We start from the raw sequence: 19,383 nt of genomic DNA on the forward strand, positions 1-19,383 counted from the left end.
GTGGAGCATTTCACTTCGCAAAAGAGGCCACAATTAAATGGACATTTCAACCATCTTACCACAATGGACTCATTAACATGCTGCAACCACAATTAAATGATAAACTAAAAGAAATGTTTTTACATGATTCTAACATCATAAAAAACGTAAGGCATTACAACAGTGCAATGGCTTTTGCATCGCTTTCCGCTACACAAAAAGAGATTCCGGGAAATGGGACTGTTTTAAAATTCAGGGACAAATTCATAGACATATTTCTGACTTACTACCACAAAATGGGGAGTTGCCTTCAAAGTTCATTAATTCCTAAATACGACAACTTAAGTCCAAAACATGGCATCTTTTCAATCTATATACACAGTTACTGTTGTCCAATAAAAAGCAAGGTAGTTAGTATGGTAGTCTAATTTCTTTAAGTATTAAGCACTTAACCTTGTAATTTATTCTTTGACCGTTGGGGTTGGACTGTGCCTGTGAAGCACTTCGGACCATGGTGCCTGGAGAATGTGCCTTTGAACTTTAGATTGAAATCTTTGGATGACGTTCATATTTGATTCACTGCATGGGTGTCCCCCACAGTTGGATATAGTACGTCCACACTGGTTTCAGAACAGTTTTAATAGCAATTTATTTTCTGTTGTTAATTTTGAATTTTTATTTAATAGCCAAGAAAGATTTCTAAATTTTAAATGTAACTAAATTCTCTTGTTCCAGATATGGCTTTTCCAAGTAAGCCTTCTGTCAAGGGTCATGCTGACATGTTTACATGTTGTTTTATTCACAATTTGCATTGTGGTTCAAGTGTGTTCCTTATGTTTTGTGTTTATTTCTAAAGTTATGCGCTTAATCTGTACCAATAATATTAGTGAGTAGTGCCAAAAGTGGTGTATGGATTTCATAACCATTATTTTCCTAGAAACCGTTCTATTTAACAACAGACTCTGTTACTAGTAAATATTCATATAGCTTAAACTCACACCTTTTTATTTATATTTTTTTAAATATTGACATAATAGAAGCTAAATTAATGGACTTTTGAAATTCTTTTGTAATTTGCACCAATAGCGGAACTATTGGTTCATAACTACACGGGACCCTGTGTGGCTGCACCTCTTGCACATGCTTAAGGCCGGCTCTGCGTCTTCCGTTTTTATTTGGATATGGACTAGGGATTAAAGTCAAATGCTCTAGCTTACAAAACAAAATTTATTCTCAAACTAAATCTAGTAAAGAATACAAGGTACTGCAGTACATAAACAATCAAAGCTAAAGAGAATACAAAAGAGTCATTTTCTCCAAAAGTAAAATCCAATAATAAAAATATGCATGAGAGTATAGTAGGCCAACTCTGTGTTTTTATTTTTCAATGGATTCTTGCTTTAGCTTTTGTATTTGTCTTATATTAGATTTGTAACACTTACAGTTGCTGTTGAGGTTGTGGTGGTGAGTATGTAAGTCGCAGAAAAGTGGGAGGGGTCTTAAATTAAAGGTCTTGACCCCAGGGACTCGGGAAAAATAGCAGAATTCCCATAAAGTTACCAGAAAACAAGATATAACGTAAAACATCCACCATAAGAAAAGCATGGGGTGGGGACTGAAAAACGTCTGCATTCTAATCAGCTGTTATTTATTTGCAGTGGGCGCGTTCTGCGAACATCTACCAGTGCACCGGTGCATGTTCCCAGAACGCGCTCAGTGTTTACATTTATTCCGAAAGTCAATGTTGTTAAATAATATTTCAAAATGAAATGTATTTGTTTAATTTTTTGTTTCCCGTTTTTATAATGAGTGAAGTAACTAGACAGGGTAGGGGAAGACCTGCAAGACGTAGAAGAGTATTTAGGAATTCAACTGACACAAGAAATGCTGAAAGAGACCGTCATGTATGGCCTAACTATCAAAGAAATCCACAAGCTGTTTTACAACCTGCCTTGAGAGAACGCTGGAAAATGAGTTGAGTGTTGTTTCTCACAATCTAGGTCCTCTTAACAGCGCTCGCATGCTTTGTGGTCATTGTGGAGCATTTCACTTCGCAAAAGAGGCCACAATTAAATGGACATTTCAACCATCTTACCACAATGGACTCATTAACATGCTGCAACCACAATTAAATGATAAACTAAAAGAAATGTTTTTACATGATTCTAACATCATAAAAAACGTAAGGCATTACAACAGTGCAATGGCTTTTGCATCGCTTTCCGCTACACAAAAAGAGATTCCGGGAAATGGGACTGTTTTAAAATTCAGGGACAAATTCATAGACATATTTCTGACTTACTACCACAAAATGGGGAGTTGCCTTCAAAGTTCATTAATTCCTAAATACGACAACTTAAGTCCAAAACATGGCATCTTTTCAATCTATATACACAGTTACTGTTGTCCAATAAAAAGCAAGGTAGTTAGTATGGTAGTCTAATTTCTTTAAGTATTAAGCACTTAACCTTGTAATTTATTCTTTGACCGTTGGGGTTGGACTGTGCCTGTGAAGCACTTCGGACCATGGTGCCTGGAGAATGTGCCTTTGAACTTTAGATTGAAATCTTTGGATGACGTTCATATTTGATTCACTGCATGGGTGTCCCCCACAGTTGGATATAGTACGTCCACACTGGTTTCAGAACAGTTTTAATAGCAATTTATTTTCTGTTGTTAATTTTGAATTTTTATTTAATAGCCAAGAAAGATTTCTAAATTTTAAATGTAACTAAATTCTCTTGTTCCAGATATGGCTTTTCCAAGTAAGCCTTCTGTCAAGGGTCATGCTGACATGTTTACATGTTGTTTTATTCACAATTTGCATTGTGGTTCAAGTGTGTTCCTTATGTTTTGTGTTTATTTCTAAAGTTATGCGCTTAATCTGTACCAATAATATTAGTGAGTAGTGCCAAAAGTGGTGTATGGATTTCATAACCATTATTTTCCTAGAAACCGTTCTATTTAACAACAGACTCTGTTACTAGTAAATATTCATATAGCTTAAACTCACACCTTTTTATTTATATTTTTTTAAATATTGACATAATAGAAGCTAAATTAATGGACTTTTGAAATTCTTTTGTAATTTGCACCAATAGCGGAACTATTGGTTCATAACTACACGGGACCCTGTGTGGCTGCACCTCTTGCACATGCTTAAGGCCGGCTCTGCGTCTTCCGTTTTTATTTGGATATGGACTAGGGATTAAAGTCAAATGCTCTAGCTTACAAAACAAAATTTATTCTCAAACTAAATCTAGTAAAGAATACAAGGTACTGCAGTACATAAACAATCAAAGCTAAAGAGAATACAAAAGAGTCATTTTCTCCAAAAGTAAAATCCAATAATAAAAATATGCATGAGAGTATAGTAGGCCAACTCTGTGTTTTTATTTTTCAATGGATTCTTGCTTTAGCTTTTGTATTTGTCTTATATTAGATTTGTAACACTTACAGTTGCTGTTGAGGTTGTGGTGGTGAGTATGTAAGTCGCAGAAAAGTGGGAGGGGTCTTAAATTAAAGGTCTTGACCCCAGGGACTCGGGAAAAATAGCAGAATTCCCATAAAGTTACCAGAAAACAAGATATAACGTAAAACATCCACCATAAGAAAAGCATGGGGTGGGGACTGAAAAACGTCTGCATTCTAATCAGCTGTTATTTATTTGCAGTGGGCGCGTTCTGCGAACATCTACCAGTGCACCGGTGCATGTTCCCAGAACGCGCTCAGTGTTTACATTTATTCCGAAAGTCAATGTTGTTAAATAATATTTCAAAATGAAATGTATTTGTTTAATTTTTTGTTTCCCGTTTTTATAATGAGTGAAGTAACTAGACAGGGTAGGGGAAGACCTGCAAGACGTAGAAGAGTATTTAGGAATTCAACTGACACAAGAAATGCTGAAAGAGACCGTCATGTATGGCCTAACTATCAAAGAAATCCACAAGCTGTTTTACAACCTGCCTTGAGAGAACGCTGGAAAATGAGTTGAGTGTTGTTTCTCACAATCTAGGTCCTCTTAACAGCGCTCGCATGCTTTGTGGTCATTGTGGAGCATTTCACTTCGCAAAAGAGGCCACAATTAAATGGACATTTCAACCATCTTACCACAATGGACTCATTAACATGCTGCAACCACAATTAAATGATAAACTAAAAGAAATGTTTTTACATGATTCTAACATCATAAAAAACGTAAGGCATTACAACAGTGCAATGGCTTTTGCATCGCTTTCCGCTACACAAAAAGAGATTCCGGGAAATGGGACTGTTTTAAAATTCAGGGACAAATTCATAGACATATTTCTGACTTACTACCACAAAATGGGGAGTTGCCTTCAAAGTTCATTAATTCCTAAATACGACAACTTAAGTCCAAAACATGGCATCTTTTCAATCTATATACACAGTTACTGTTGTCCAATAAAAAGCAAGGTAGTTAGTATGGTAGTCTAATTTCTTTAAGTATTAAGCACTTAACCTTGTAATTTATTCTTTGACCGTTGGGGTTGGACTGTGCCTGTGAAGCACTTCGGACCATGGTGCCTGGAGAATGTGCCTTTGAACTTTAGATTGAAATCTTTGGATGACGTTCATATTTGATTCACTGCATGGGTGTCCCCCACAGTTGGATATAGTACGTCCACACTGGTTTCAGAACAGTTTTAATAGCAATTTATTTTCTGTTGTTAATTTTGAATTTTTATTTAATAGCCAAGAAAGATTTCTAAATTTTAAATGTAACTAAATTCTCTTGTTCCAGATATGGCTTTTCCAAGTAAGCCTTCTGTCAAGGGTCATGCTGACATGTTTACATGTTGTTTTATTCACAATTTGCATTGTGGTTCAAGTGTGTTCCTTATGTTTTGTGTTTATTTCTAAAGTTATGCGCTTAATCTGTACCAATAATATTAGTGAGTAGTGCCAAAAGTGGTGTATGGATTTCATAACCATTATTTTCCTAGAAACCGTTCTATTTAACAACAGACTCTGTTACTAGTAAATATTCATATAGCTTAAACTCACACCTTTTTATTTATATTTTTTTAAATATTGACATAATAGAAGCTAAATTAATGGACTTTTGAAATTCTTTTGTAATTTGCACCAATAGCGGAACTATTGGTTCATAACTACACGGGACCCTGTGTGGCTGCACCTCTTGCACATGCTTAAGGCCGGCTCTGCGTCTTCCGTTTTTATTTGGATATGGACTAGGGATTAAAGTCAAATGCTCTAGCTTACAAAACAAAATTTATTCTCAAACTAAATCTAGTAAAGAATACAAGGTACTGCAGTACATAAACAATCAAAGCTAAAGAGAATACAAAAGAGTCATTTTCTCCAAAAGTAAAATCCAATAATAAAAATATGCATGAGGTCCAGAGTGTCAAATGGTCCAAAAACGTTTAAGCAATTTCTATAAAGCCAGCTCTAGACATGCGCCATTCGCCAAGCACCGAGCAGCAACTCGCCGAATAGTGAGTAGTGTGGATAGGTGTTTGTCTATTTGGCAAGCAGCAAATGTTCATGCTCGTGTCTTCCCGTTCATTGTCGGTATTTTTGCACACATCAAAGTAAACAAATATTTCCTATTCCCGAAACAAACAGTTGATTAGAAAACAACACGTGTGTAGACGTCTACTCGTTAATCGGCAAATAGCAAGACAACTAGATGCCGAACGTCAAATATTTTGTGCTTGGAGACTGGCGAATGTCTAGAGCTGCCTTTAGACTAAAATGATACTTTGGACCATGCTACAAATCACATTGTATTACTTCAACAAAAAACTGCAGAATAACTAATAACTGTTACAACTCAATGTACACAACACATGACTAAATTAATGTTAAATAATGGCACAGGAAGTCAATAATCAGTAATCAGGTACAGACATACAGATATAATAATAACCAAAGGTATTTTAAACATAGGAGAAAATGCAGAAGCTTACCTATAGCTTTAGCTTTAGCTTTTAGCTTTAGGTTAATTTAAACACCTAAATAGGTTTTTAAAATTTTACATTTATTTTCATATTTTATGTTAATTAAAAGATTGAATAGGTAGGAGAGTAATAAAGCATTATATTAATTTTCATTCTATTTGGAAGGGGTTTGTCTCTTTTTTACTTGAATTGAGTTTATACATACAACAGTCAAAAAAGTACCTGAAATGAATTTCTGTAGACATTTAGCGCGATTGTCAGCGGTAAATTAGCCTTGCAGTAGTTAGTACGAATCCTGGTGAAGGCATATCTGTAGGGGAAGTAAAGCTGACAAGCCTTAGTCTAGCATTGTAAAGCGCTTTTCATGTACCTGCAAGGCCAGGTTGTCGGTTACTGTTGGTCGTGTCCCTGCATTGAAAAATTACGTTTCGTGAACAGCGTGTGAAAATTAAGTTCTGTTTTTTACTTAAATACCCCTGCTGCAGCAAACCTGCCGACTAAGTGAATTTCCATTTGCCTGGATTGATTTTCAATTAATCTATTATATTAAAATTTATGTTTAACGAGTACCTAGGTACCTAGGTTAGCTGCTACAGGGAAACTAATAAAGTGTGTTTTTTATTAAAATAGCAATAGCTTAGTATGAAATAAATAAATCCGTCAAGTTTGATCAAAATATATCCATAAACAAGCCAACTACAACATTTTACAATATTCCCCAGAACAATAACATAGGAATTTTAATTAAAATTTTTGAATTTTCCCCGTAACCAATCACCGTACAAAAACACTTTGATTTACTAAATTATTTGGTTTTTTTAAGCTCTTTGAAAATGTCTGGAGAAAAATTGAAAAATTTTGTGTTTTAAGGGTAAAAAATGAGAAAACCCCATTTTTACCCCATAAAACCCCCTGTTAAACCCTTTTCCCATGGTCTGATCATGCCGGTTCGCGAACTCATTCAAGTTTATCCCGCCTTACACCTTCAAACCAAATTTTATCAAATTTGGACAAAAATTACTCAAGTTATAGTCTTGTTGTAGTTATAAGACTAAGTGTTATAGACTAAGTTATAGTCATTTCATTTCATTTCATTTCATTTTTCATTTCATTTCATTTCATATATATAGGTGCATATATAAAAATTTGAACGAATGGTGTTTTTGGCCTCTGGGGACATCAAAATGAAAAAGTGAATCGGTCCCGGGCCTAGGTCTTACCATGAGACCTACAGTAATAGCTACTTCCCTTTAGGGAAATTCGCTAAAAACCACCTAGTGAGATTATTCAGTTGTTAATTCAACCTAATAGAGAAGAGGTGATGAAGAAAAGTCAAGTTTATGAGTTTGAGGCACAAACGATTTGTGAAGGCCGCAAAAGTATTGACGATGACCCTCGTAGTGGACGTCGTTGAACAGCAGTCAATGACGTAAACATTGAGGGAGTATGACAAGTTGTGTGTGAAAATAGGAGATTAACAATCGATGAAATTGCATTTGAGGTACATTTATCTCATGGAAGTGTTCACACCATCCTTTATGATCATTTGAACATGCATCGAATTTGTTTGAGAATGTTTCCAAAAATACTGTCTCCTGAGCACAAAGAAACTCAAATGATAATGGCTGGTGAATTCATTCATATAACCAATGTAGATCCAAAATTTTTTGATTTAAATTGTGACTGGTTACGAAACATGGTGTTATCTTTACGATCTTCTGATAAGTTTGTGCCACTCAGTTTGTGGTACACGACCGACAGTAACCGAGAAAGTAGACTTGCAAGTACGCAAAAAGCGCTTACCAATGTTGCACTTTGGCTCGTCAGCTATAACCCCACTACCGATTCCTTCCCCAAAAGCCGTACTAACTACTACAAGGCTAATTTACCGCTGACGATCACGCTAAATGTCTATAGAAATTCATTCCAGGAACTTTTTGACTGTGGTATTATAATTTGTGAGTGTGATGAGTGATTATAGCATATTATGTGTTTTCATGCCATGTATGATTAAACCTGTCTCCTGACCTACACTGGGCCATAAACCCAACCCTGTGACACCAATATGTAGCTGGTTGTCTTGTCCTTATTAAGAAAAATGCAGTTCAGAGTGAGGCAAACCAGTTAATCCAGAAGACAGGCCAGTCAGACTTAATAATCAAAACACCCAGAGAACAAAAGAAACAGACAACTTTACCAATTTCATTTAACACTTTTCTTCAGGCTCTTACACTTTACTTTAATTTGATAAGCAATCTTTAATTAATTGTGTTCCAACACATTAATGACATCAATGGACATTAGTGGTGAGTGTCTGTTTGGGCTGTATTCATGTAGTGGCTTAACATATTTATGCTGAGCATTAAAACAATGTTTGGCATAATATAAAACTTCATAGTGGGATAGTAATCAATATCGAACCACTTTGGCAATTTTTTATTTTTTATTAATACTTCTACAATAAAGTTCTGTAATTTAATTTGTGATTGTAATTAACCTAGAAAGTTAGAGAGCAATAGTCTAACATTTTTATAAAATGAAAATTCCACCAGATCACCACATTTACTCAGGCTAGGCTAGAGGGAGTTAAGTCTAATATGTACATTAAAGATCTCTCCTAATCTGTTCAAATGTTTTACCTTTTGTTTCTGGCATGATGAAACAGGACAGAAATGATCCTAGAAAACAAGTGAAGGTAAAAAATAGGAAATTTACATATACTCCCAAGTTATCAAAAACAGTTAAATAAAACTTCAAAACAATTATACCAACAAAAGTGGTGTAGATATTAAAAATGCCAGAAGCCGTACTTCTCGTGTTTGATGTAAAAAGTTCAGAGGAGTAAGCAGTATTTACTGGGAATATACCAATCACTGAAACTCCAGAGAGAACAATCATTGCTACCGGAGGAATCCAGTTTAAATTATCTACATTTACTAACAACACAAACTGGCAGAAGTAGTATATAGTAGTGCAAAGTACCAGTACACCTGATATTGTACAAGAAATGAACAACATCGGTTTGCGACCAAATTTGTCAAGAGTGAATAAACTAAAAACACAGCTGATGAGCATCATTGCTCCCATTATTATTGTAACATTGTCGGAGGAAATGAAAAAATTATTATTAGTTGCTTCTAATGTTTGTGTGGAGTAAACTGATAGTGGTATCACCCCACAGCACTGCCTAATATACCCAATAAGGAACATAATAATCATAGCTTTTCTGTCAGTAGGATTAGCCACTAATTCATTCCATTTTACTTTTACTTTTTTATCCTCTTCAATACACTTCCTCATTGTTTCTAATTCCTCATCGGTCTTTTTTTCTGTAGAGTTCAAAAGCCAAGTAAGGGATTTCTTAGCACTTTCTAGATCATTCCTCATAAGATAATAATATGGACTTTCAGGTTGCCAGATGAAAGCGAGGAAGAATATGACACTGGAAGATGCTGATAAGTAAGTGAAATTCATTAATGAAAGTGCTGGCCCAAATATATACTCTAAAAGAAAGCCAAACCACCAGAGCAAGTAGAATGCGCTTGTTACAGCACCACGATGTGCGGGGCTGGCTATTTCACCGAGGTAGACAGGGACTATTGTGTACACCACTCCTATTGCCAAACCTTGTATAATCCTTCCGACATTCAACGCTAGGATTGTTTTGCAGTAAATGATAACAACCCATCCCAGGAAAAATAAAGGAGCCGATGTTAGGATTACAATTTTGCGGCCAAAGTGGTCTGCAATGTAACTTGCAGGTAGAGGACTGATGAAGTTGCCCAACTCGGGCATAGAAACCATCCAAGAGGCTTCCTCAGAAGTCATCGGTATCTCGCTGTCAGGTCCTAGGAGATGAGGAAGAGTTGGAGTCAACCAAGCCCAGACAGCAGCACAAGCCAGGACTCCCAGGCTTGCTGGAACACAACACAATTAATTGTGTTAAACAATTACATAAAATAACAAAAGTAGAGGCTTCCTCCCGGAAGTCATCGGTATCTCACTGTCAGGTCCTAGGAGATGAGGGAGAGTTGGAGTCAACCAATCCCAGACAGCAGCACAAGCCTGGACTCCCAGGCTTGCTGGAACACAACACAATTAATTGTGTTAAACAATTACATAAAATAACAAAAGTAGAAGCTTCCTCCCGGAAGTCATCGGTATCTCACTGTCAGGTCCTAGGAGATGAGGGAGAGTTGGAGTCAACCAAGCCCAGACAGCAGCACAAGCCAGGACTCCCAGGCTTGCTGGAACACAACACAATTAATTGTGTTAAACAATTACATAAAATAACAAAAGTAGAGGCTTCCTCCCGGAAGTCATCGGTATCTCACTGTCAGGTCCTAGGAGATGAGGGAGAGTTGGAGTCAACCAAGCCCAGACAGCAGCACAAGCCAGGACTCCCAGGCTTGCTGGAACACAACACAATTAATTGTGTTAAACAATTACATAAAATAACAAAAGTAGAGGCTTCCTCCCGGAAGTCATCAGTATCTCACTGTCAGGTGAGCGCTATATATAAAATAGCACTAGAAAAACGCTTTAACGAACGAAAGCACCCTCCAAGCTGTTCTGCTATCTGCCCACACATGCGCAATAGCATCTTTTGCTACTGCATATCTTTTAGTTTTGTTTTTCACTCCAAAAACGAACTATCAATTACAGAATGGAAGAAATGGAGATGAGGGAGAGTTGGAGTCAACCAAGCCAAGACTTGGGACTTTTAGGGAAGTGCGCTAAAATCATTTAAATAAAATGTTTGGAATGTTGATGATATCTTAATTTTCAAATTCAATGTTCGAAAATAACACCTAGATGTATAGTTATTTAACAATTTAACATGTTTAGCCTCTGCTCTGGATCATGGTGGTTCTAAATAAACTTTTTAATAGTTACTTAGAACCTCGATCTTCCTCAATCAACATAACATATTATTTGCATTTGTTTACTAATAAAACCTTTTAAGTAAAACAAGTTACTGTGCCGCAGCCTATTTGTTCTGAAGAAATTTTAAAATATAGAAACTAACGCATATAGAACCCATAGCTGTCAAAATAACAGAGTTGGCTAACTGTCGATTAAAAAAAAGAAATGTCCAGTATTTACCATATCAATTTTATTTACAAAATTACATAGAAAAGATTTTAATTTTAAAATACTAGCTACTTGGGATGTATAAAAAAATAAAATGAAAGCTCAATAGAGCAATGGGGGAATTGCGGAACCATCTTCAAATTGAATGCTTCGAATTTTACGTCTAGTTCCCCATAGCCTAAGCAAAACTGCTTGAATTATGGAAAGCTGGCTTTGGATCCTCAACCATCCGATAATTTGGGAGTATGGTTTTCTCCATTTTACAGCCAGGGCTTAGTTTGTTCTCCTCTGAAACGCTTCATATTCTTTGTGGGGGACTCCTTCCGTGGAACATATTAATGGTCTGAAGCTTCCTCTGATGTCTTCGGCTGCTTTGTCATATTTATTGTGTTTCTGAACGGCATGGTTTCGAGATATTGTTCCCCATTCTTGGTTGGTGTAAGAGGGAGCGTCAGCATTAACAATGGGATTATCAAAAAATGCTACTCTCTCAGCCTCCCAAATACCATTAACTTTAAAATCAGCTTTTAAAGCAGGCACATTGTTTGCAGGGTCAGCTTCTCTCATAATAGGCTCAACTTCAACCCCTTTCCAGGCCATATTTGCTATTGCAGCACAGTGGTCTCGATGTTGATCATGCCCATGTTTGACCAATCCTCCTTTTTTACAATTTAAAGCATGTGTAAGATTCATAGGTAGATCACAACCATCACATCGTACTGGTAAATTTCTTAGTGTGCGACCATAGCGAATTGACAAAGCATCTCTGAATTGATCCGGGGACAAATCCGTATGATCAGATGCACATGGTGTCACAGTTAACCATTGGCTAGTATTCCCTGCTACGATTCTAATTATTGGCTTCTTTTGAGTTTCAGGAAGTAATTGCATAATTCGTTCATTATTTGCTTTAGCCAAAGTGTCTTTTTCTAGTTTTCTCTTCTTTTTTACAGCTTGTAGAGTTGATAATACATGATCATTAATCTTTAATGGTTGTCCATTTTTAATGGCTAATATTAATTTTTCTGTGAATTTTTTTATGTTTTAAATGAAATACCATCGTTCTTTGTCGGGTCCTGAATATTTAAGCCTCCAAAACGAGTAGGGAGAGAGAACAAGGCATGTTCAAGTTCAGAAATCTCTTGTTCGAAAAGGTTGGGAGTGAAATGGCGATGTATGGCAGTTTTTAAATCTTCGTATTCTTCTCTAAATCCCTCTGTTACTCTTTGGAGAAATGCCCATTCATTTTGTAATGACTTTGTAAATGCAGTATACGCTGCTTGAGGACTTTTATGTGCAGCTATGCCAAATTTCTTTATACAATCAACCCATTTTTTACTTTTTCTTTCACGATTTTTTTCTTTTCTTCTGAGCTACCAATAATACCCCCTAAAAACCTGTACGATGTCACAATTTTCACTTGTAGGTCTCTGAAAATTTCTTCCGCTTTTTCTTTATATTCAGGTTTTACTATCAAGACACTTTTCTTAGGTTCTGGGTAATACCCCCATTTTGGCCCTTCAACACGTAAAGCGTTAAACCATTCTCTAACTTTAAGTGTTTCACCGAAACATGCAGAATCATCAGCATACCAGTTTTGCTTTCAATTTAGGCTTTTTGTTTTTTTACCAAAGGTAATATGCCAATTGCATACATTAGCATGCCTAAAGGGTCTCCCTGAGTGGTTCCTTCTTGACTAAGGATGATTTTATTGCTTCCTCTAAACATAATGGTTGCATAGCCTTGGTATGTATTGAATAGGAAACAAGCGCAACGAGGCCAAAGCACCCTAGCATTCCACAGAGTTAAAGGCCTGCTCAAGGCGTTGAACACATTTGAAGCATCTACAAGTAAAATACAATTTTGGTTATTTTCATTGAATAGGTCCGTCACAGCATGTATAGCACCTTCTATTCCAGCTTTCGTTCTGGCGCAGAGCTGGTCAGATCCACATATTTCTTGAACATCGTCACCTGTTACAAAAGCCATGGTTTTTGCACATAGTCTCTGCAAATAGAAAATGCAGAAGAAGAAAAGAAAAGAAAGTATATGTCAGCTTGCGAGAGCCGTAATGCCTCTTTCACTCCTTTGATAACATCAGTCTGCGGAATCCTAGGCAACGATTTTCAAACACTAATAAGAGCTCTTGCTGAGAGGTTGTCAGAAAAATGGGTTAAGCCTTACAGCCTGGTAGTTAATTGGATCAGAACAAGACTAACTTGCTCAATTTTAAGGGCAACAAGTATGTGCCTGAGAAGATCTCGGAAAAAATGGAGATCTGCTTGAGAATTCGAAGATGGAGCAGGCATCCAACATACATAGGTATTGAAATAATCAAAATTTTTAGTAATATCTGTAAATTTAGACTTAAATGTCTTGTAATAGTAATATCTGTAAATTTAGATTTATTTGTCTTGTAAATATCTATAAATAGAATATTTGCTGGATGTTTTTTTAGCGAATTTCCCTATAGGGAAGTAGCTATTACTCCGTAGGTGGCATGGTAAGACCTAGGCCCGGGACCAATTTAGTTTTTCATTTTGATGTCCCCAGAGGCCAAAAACACCATTCGTTCAAATTTTTATATATGTGTATATATATATATATGTGTCCGTGAACACGATAACTTGAGTAATTTTTGTCCGATTTTGATGAAATTTGGTTTGAAGGTGTAAGGCGGGATAAACTTGAATGAGTTCGCGAACCAGCATGATCGGACCATGGGAACAGGGTTTTACGGGGGGTTTTATGGGGTAAAAATTTGTTTTTCTAATTTTTTACCCTCTAAACACAAAATTTCCCAATTTCTCTCCAGACCTTTTTAAAGAGCTTAAAAAAAAGAAATAATTCAGTATATCCAAGTGTTTTTGTACAATTATTGGTTACGGAGAAAATTCAAAAAATGTTATTTTAAAATTCCCATGTTATTCTTAAGGAGAATATTGTAGCCTAAAATGTTGTAGTTTGCTTGTTTATGGATATATTTTAATCAAACTTGGTAAATTTATTTATTTTATGCAAAGTTATTCATATTTTACCAAAAATACACTTTTTTACCCTCCCTGTAGCACCAAGCCTAGGTACTCATAAAACCTAATGTTAATTAAATACATTCAATTGAAAATCAATTCAGGCAAATGGAAATTCGCTTAGTCGGCAGGTTTGCTGCGACGGGGGTATTTTTCATTCATATAAGATTACGGGTCTTGAACCCTGATACGAATACTACTGTACATGAATTTCAATAATATGTATTGGGAAATAAATATTGTGATTTAACCGAAAAAAAAAATCCTATGGTAAAATGGTAAATTTGGTAACCATGGCAACCAAAAACAGGTGAGAAATATTTCATAGTCATAGTTGCTGTGGGTCCTAAACAGTTACAGTGCATATCATTTTAGAGATAGAATGTCCAGTAAACATTGAGCAACGTGGCGGTGAGCACTTTTTCCATTGCCACATTGGAGTTTAATATATATCATTTTGGATCGTACCCAGTGTTCGATTTGCAGGGGAACGGGCGGGACAGAGTTCTCGTACACCTCTCTTCCAGAAAGATAAAAATATTGACAATAGGTAAATAGGTACAAATCACATTAAATCAGTAACAGATCATGCACTTCATATTTTACAAATCGAGCACTGATCCTACCAAACACTCAATAGCTAATCACACAGCTGACACCAGCAAGACAATCAAAACTAAAAAGTCCATTTAATAGTTGATCAAAGTCTTCGATATAACAAACTGATATTCCTTCTCAGCGCTAGGAGAATGTGTTAACAAACGAAATGGAACCTCCCAGCTGTTCTGCCATCTGCCCACGCATGAGCAATAGCATCTTTTGCTACTGCATATCTTTTTATTTGGTTTTTCACTCCCAAAACGAACTATCAACTACAGATTTTACCTCTAATGGAGTTGTTAAAACCTTTTATAATCGAGGAACATTTTGTGCTTGTTCTATATAAAATGTGTATATTCTATTCTATGATGAGTCCAGATTCAACTGATTGTATCCTATACTCTAATACGAGCAATGTTTGCTTGTATGTATGTATGTATGCTTGCTTGCTTGCTTGTACCAAGATCTCGAAAACGGCTCCGACGATTTTCTTCATATGTTGTAAATAGATTATTTTTGGCCTAAAAACGAGTTTACTACAGTTAGAACTGCCAACAAAAATCTAATAACGTAGAAAAATGAAACTGAAAGTCACATTTTTTTACATTAGTCTTATGGGTTGCTAAGTAACCATGTTGGTTGAATTAAATAACAAGGAAAAAGTAAACAAAGACTTGAAGTTGTAGCATGTGTTCATAATAAGCCAACTACCCACCGTATACTAGCAAATTACAAATACAGTACAAAAGGGAAAACATCACTTGTTACTATTGAGCAAAGATTATACTGAAGAATACTCGAGTATAGGGAAGTGTGGGATCTGTTTATGACGATTAGATTAAGGTCTGCAATCCTAAAATGCTATGGGAAGGGAAGGAAACAGATCCGCGACGTAGGAAGTGGTGAAGGAAGTAGTAAAGGAGAGTTGCCCGGAGTGTGGGATCTGTTTATGACGATAAGATTAAGGTATTTGCAATCATAAAATGCTATGGGAAGGGAGGGAAACTTGTCCGTGACTTAGCAAGGAAGGAAGTAGTAAAGGCGAGCAGTCCGGAGTGTGGGAACTGTTTATGACAATAAGATTAGGGTATCTGCAATCCTAAAATGCTATGGGAAGGGAAATAGTCAGGGCGAGTAGTCCGGAATGTGGGAACTGTTTATGACGATTAGATAAGGGTATTGGTAATCCAAAAATGCTTTGGAAAGGGAAGGAAACAGGTCCGCGACGTAGGAAATGGTGAAGGAAGTAGTAAAGGCGAGCTGTCTGGAGTGTGGGAACTGTTTATGACGATTAGAAAAATTAAATTAAGGTATTAGCAATCATAAAATGCTATGGGAAAGGAGGGAAACTTGTCCGTGACTTAGCAAGGAAGGAAGTAGTAAAGGCGAGCAGTCCGGAGTGTGGGAACTGTTTTGTTTATGACGATTAGATTAAGGTATCTGCAATCCTAAAATGCTATGGGAAGGGAGGGAAACAGGTCCGTGACGTAGGAAGTGGTGAAGGAAGTAGTCAAGGCGAGCTGTCCGGAGTGTGGGAACTGTTTATGACGATTAGATAAGGGTATTGGCAATCCTAAAATGCTATGGGAAGGGAAGGAAACAGATCCGCAACTTAGGAAGTGGTGAAGGAAGTAGTAAAGGAGAGTTGCCCGGAGTGTGGGATCTGTTTATGACGATAAGATTAAGGTATTTGCAATCATAAAATGCTATGGGAAAGGAGGGAAACTTGTCCGTGACTTAGCAAGGAAGGAAGTAGTAAAGGCGAGCAGTCCGGAGTGTGGGAACTGTTTATGACAATAAGATTAGGGTATCTGCAATCCTAAAATGCTATGGGAAGGGAGGAAAACAGGTCCGCGACGTAAGAAGTGGTGAAGGAAGTAGTAAAGGCAAGCAGTGCGGAGTTTGGGAATGGATTTATGTATCTGCAATACTAAGACTGCTTTCAGAGTAAACTAATGATTTTCCCCAAGCAAAGCTCGGTCCCCAGGTACTAGAAATTAACTTTCCAAATGTCAAAATATGTAAGCTAATAAATCGCTAAGAAAAATCATAAGACTGCAACAAAAACTGCCGTTTTTAATTCATACGTTGTGGGCCTAGAGTAGCATTTTTACTCTCTTAGGGGGTGGAGTAAAAATCAGCTATTGTCAACTCAGTTGTAAATTTTTATTGTAAACAAAATTACATATATAAAAAGTATGTATCGATTGTTTAATAGATTGTAGAAATTTAAATTGAAAACTAGTTAGAAGTAGTTTTGAATGCTAGGTTATCTAAAAGAAAACCAGTTTAGTTTTGCAACATAGTTCAAATAATGGAGTAATATGACAAATAAATATATAGTTTATCACATGGGCAAAATTTGTCATTTAGACCCTCCATCATTTTCCAACCTCGGCTTCGCCTCAATCGTAAAAATTGAGCTCGGCCTAATCTTTCAGTTTAAAAACAAAACAATATATAGCATGTAAGGTTAATTATTGAAGTGCACTTTTGTAAATACTTGAAAGTCAACATACCTGCTGAGCCTGCTATCAGCTGCCTACATAGACCTGGGTTGTTTTGACCTTCCATCTAGCAGCCAAGTTGTGGTGTCTAATATTATCAAAGCCAATAACTCGCGAGATATACATTCACAACAGCAAACTGATTATAGACCGTAGGTATTATACTCTTGTATAATCTTCTTAGGAGATTACTTATGAAAGAGCTAATTTTAAGAAAAGATCTCAAATTGTAACAACACTATCTCATTCTTATCAACACACTTGACCTTAAACATTCTTAGGAAATCATGTAATTTGTTTGTATGGTTAAGTAATACAAATGTAAAATTTGTGTTTTTCTATGGTTTATAGTGAACATGAAAAATTAACAATGTAGTGAGGACGGAGACACTGTAGCAAGACTGGGCAAGGACGAGGAGAGTGATGAAGGCCATGTAAACTGGATACTGATGAGAAATGAGTTATAGGATGGCCAGCTGAAGTGCTGGAGGCTATACAGCTTGTTTTCCTTCCAAAATCCGACTTGATAGTAGTTATATCTTAATGGATTTTTCATTTGTACCCCTTTCTCTTCTGTTTGATCACAAAGTGCTTTTTTTTCTTATTGAGTTACAGATAAATTGACTTGTAACTTATTAGTTGACAAATAACATATGAGAGCAATAAGTTCAATCCCGATATATCCACACAAAATAATATATCATTATTATATTATTATTTATTTTAATAATAATTTTATTCATTATTATTATTATATTATAATACATTGATATGGATTATTAATTTTTATAATTTATTATATGACACAATATTATCCCTCTCAAATAAGTATCAAGAGATCTGAATAAGTTTGTGTTTCAACGGAAAAGACCCAAAAATGATTTCCTTCCGAAATTTAGGATTTATTTTTTGGTAACTTTATATATCTTTGATCTTGTTTCATGCATGTAGAAAAGTTTTGGCATAAACAAAAAATAATATTGGCTAATTTAAAAACAATTTCATGTAACTTAACACAGATAGTTGAATTAAATTTAAATGTTTAAAAATTGGAAACCATAACCGGACCTTAGGCAGTGACATCTATCTATCTATCTATAATATTAAAACGAAACAGGGTTTTTTTATTTCACGATTCTGAATCAACCACTCGACGGATTTTCATGATTTTTGTGTTGAAAGAAAGATAATTTTGAGAACTAGGGAATGTCGAAGCCATAATTTTAGTTTAGGGTCCCAGTAATTTATAAATTAAGTTTTAATTTTTGAAAAGTCTAGCAGCCGACGCTAAGATTCTAAACTAGCTTTTGGTGTAATATAATTTGTTTAACATAACAGCTGTAAACATTCAGCGTTTGTAACACAAATTCAGCATTTGGATAAAATTAAAAGACATACTAAGGGTTCACTTATTTATACTATGTGTAATGCTAATCATTGATACATTCAATCCTTCGATAAGAGGATGACAGATTATTTAAATATACATAGGTAACATACTAGGATGTTTAAAGGATTTTTTAAATAAATCTTTGTAATCTTCGGTTTGTTTTAGTGCAATCTAATTTTCTTTAACTAACAGCTGGTTAGATAGAAAATGCTCTGTAGTACCAGTTATGAGGTTATTTTATTTACTCTGATTTGTCATTGATTTTTAGGAAATAAGTAAGATTAGTAGACCACCGAGAAAAGTAACACCATGGATGTATACAAGTCGAGGCTCTGTACACGAGTCTTAAAAAAAGGATATGCAAATTATTATACTGCTCAACTTTTTTAGGAAAGGGTAGGAAAATCCATTTTTTACACGTTTTAAAAAGTTGTTTGGCGTGTGTTTAGTTGTGGTTACGTTTGGAGGAGCTGAATATTTTATAGTTCAAATAAATGAATATGGGGAATTACGATGTACATTGATTCAATGAGGGTGGTTTAATTATCAAGGATATTAGAACTGATAACGGTATGGATAATAAACATAGACAATTAATTACGTCACTAGCTTTACTAGCATGTTTACGTTTTAAATTCCTTCAACATGTGATCAGTTCTTTTTTTATATTATTTTATTTTTGACTCAGCTGTTTACAAAACAAACTATATGTTGTTGTTTTTACTTTTCTTTGTTTACACTTATTTATTTAGCAATTGATGCAGTGAAATTGATATAAAGGATATGTGTGGACGATTAGTTTAATGATGTCAGGACACTAACCTTATAATTATGTG

General features: G+C 35.6%; 1 protein-coding gene across 2 annotated transcripts; it reads right to left on the reverse strand.

The window, feature by feature from the left end:
* Positions 1-5,218: 5,218 nt before the first annotated feature.
* LOC128986477 (facilitated trehalose transporter Tret1-like) lies at positions 5,219-17,535 on the reverse strand. 2 transcript variants are annotated; one of them, XM_054406874.1, is made up of 2 exons: positions 17,170-17,535; positions 5,219-9,844 (listed from the first exon to the last, which is right to left on the reverse strand). In XM_054406874.1, exons 1-2 carry the CDS (start codon positions 17,222-17,224, stop codon positions 8,532-8,534), a joined length of 1,368 nt encoding a protein of 455 aa, XP_054262849.1. In that variant the 5' UTR covers positions 17,225-17,535; the 3' UTR covers positions 5,219-8,531. The 2 variants fall into 2 exon arrangements, 1 of the variants encoding a protein (XP_054262849.1); XR_008490127.1 differs by lacking the exon at positions 5,219-9,844 and adding an exon at positions 10,102-10,339.
* Between the last annotated feature and the right edge of the window lie 1,848 nt (positions 17,536-19,383).

Source organism: Macrosteles quadrilineatus, unplaced genomic scaffold, assembly GCF_028750875.1.
Source record: "Macrosteles quadrilineatus isolate MER2022 unplaced genomic scaffold, UCM_ALF_1.0 Scaffold_2__2_contigs__length_208266976, whole genome shotgun sequence".
NCBI lineage: Eukaryota > Metazoa > Arthropoda > Insecta > Hemiptera > Cicadellidae > Macrosteles > Macrosteles quadrilineatus.

Bases quoted from the DNA above. Each gene is read 5' to 3' on its own strand.
- LOC128986477 (XM_054406874.1), bottom strand. From the start codon at position 17,224: ATGGAAGGTCAAAACAACCCAGGTCTATGTAGGCAGCTGATAGCAGGC. The intron at 9,845-17,169 runs GTATGTTGACTT...GTTGTGTTCCAG, and splicing joins GCTGATAGCAGGCTCAGCAG to CAAGCCTGGGAGTCCTGGCT.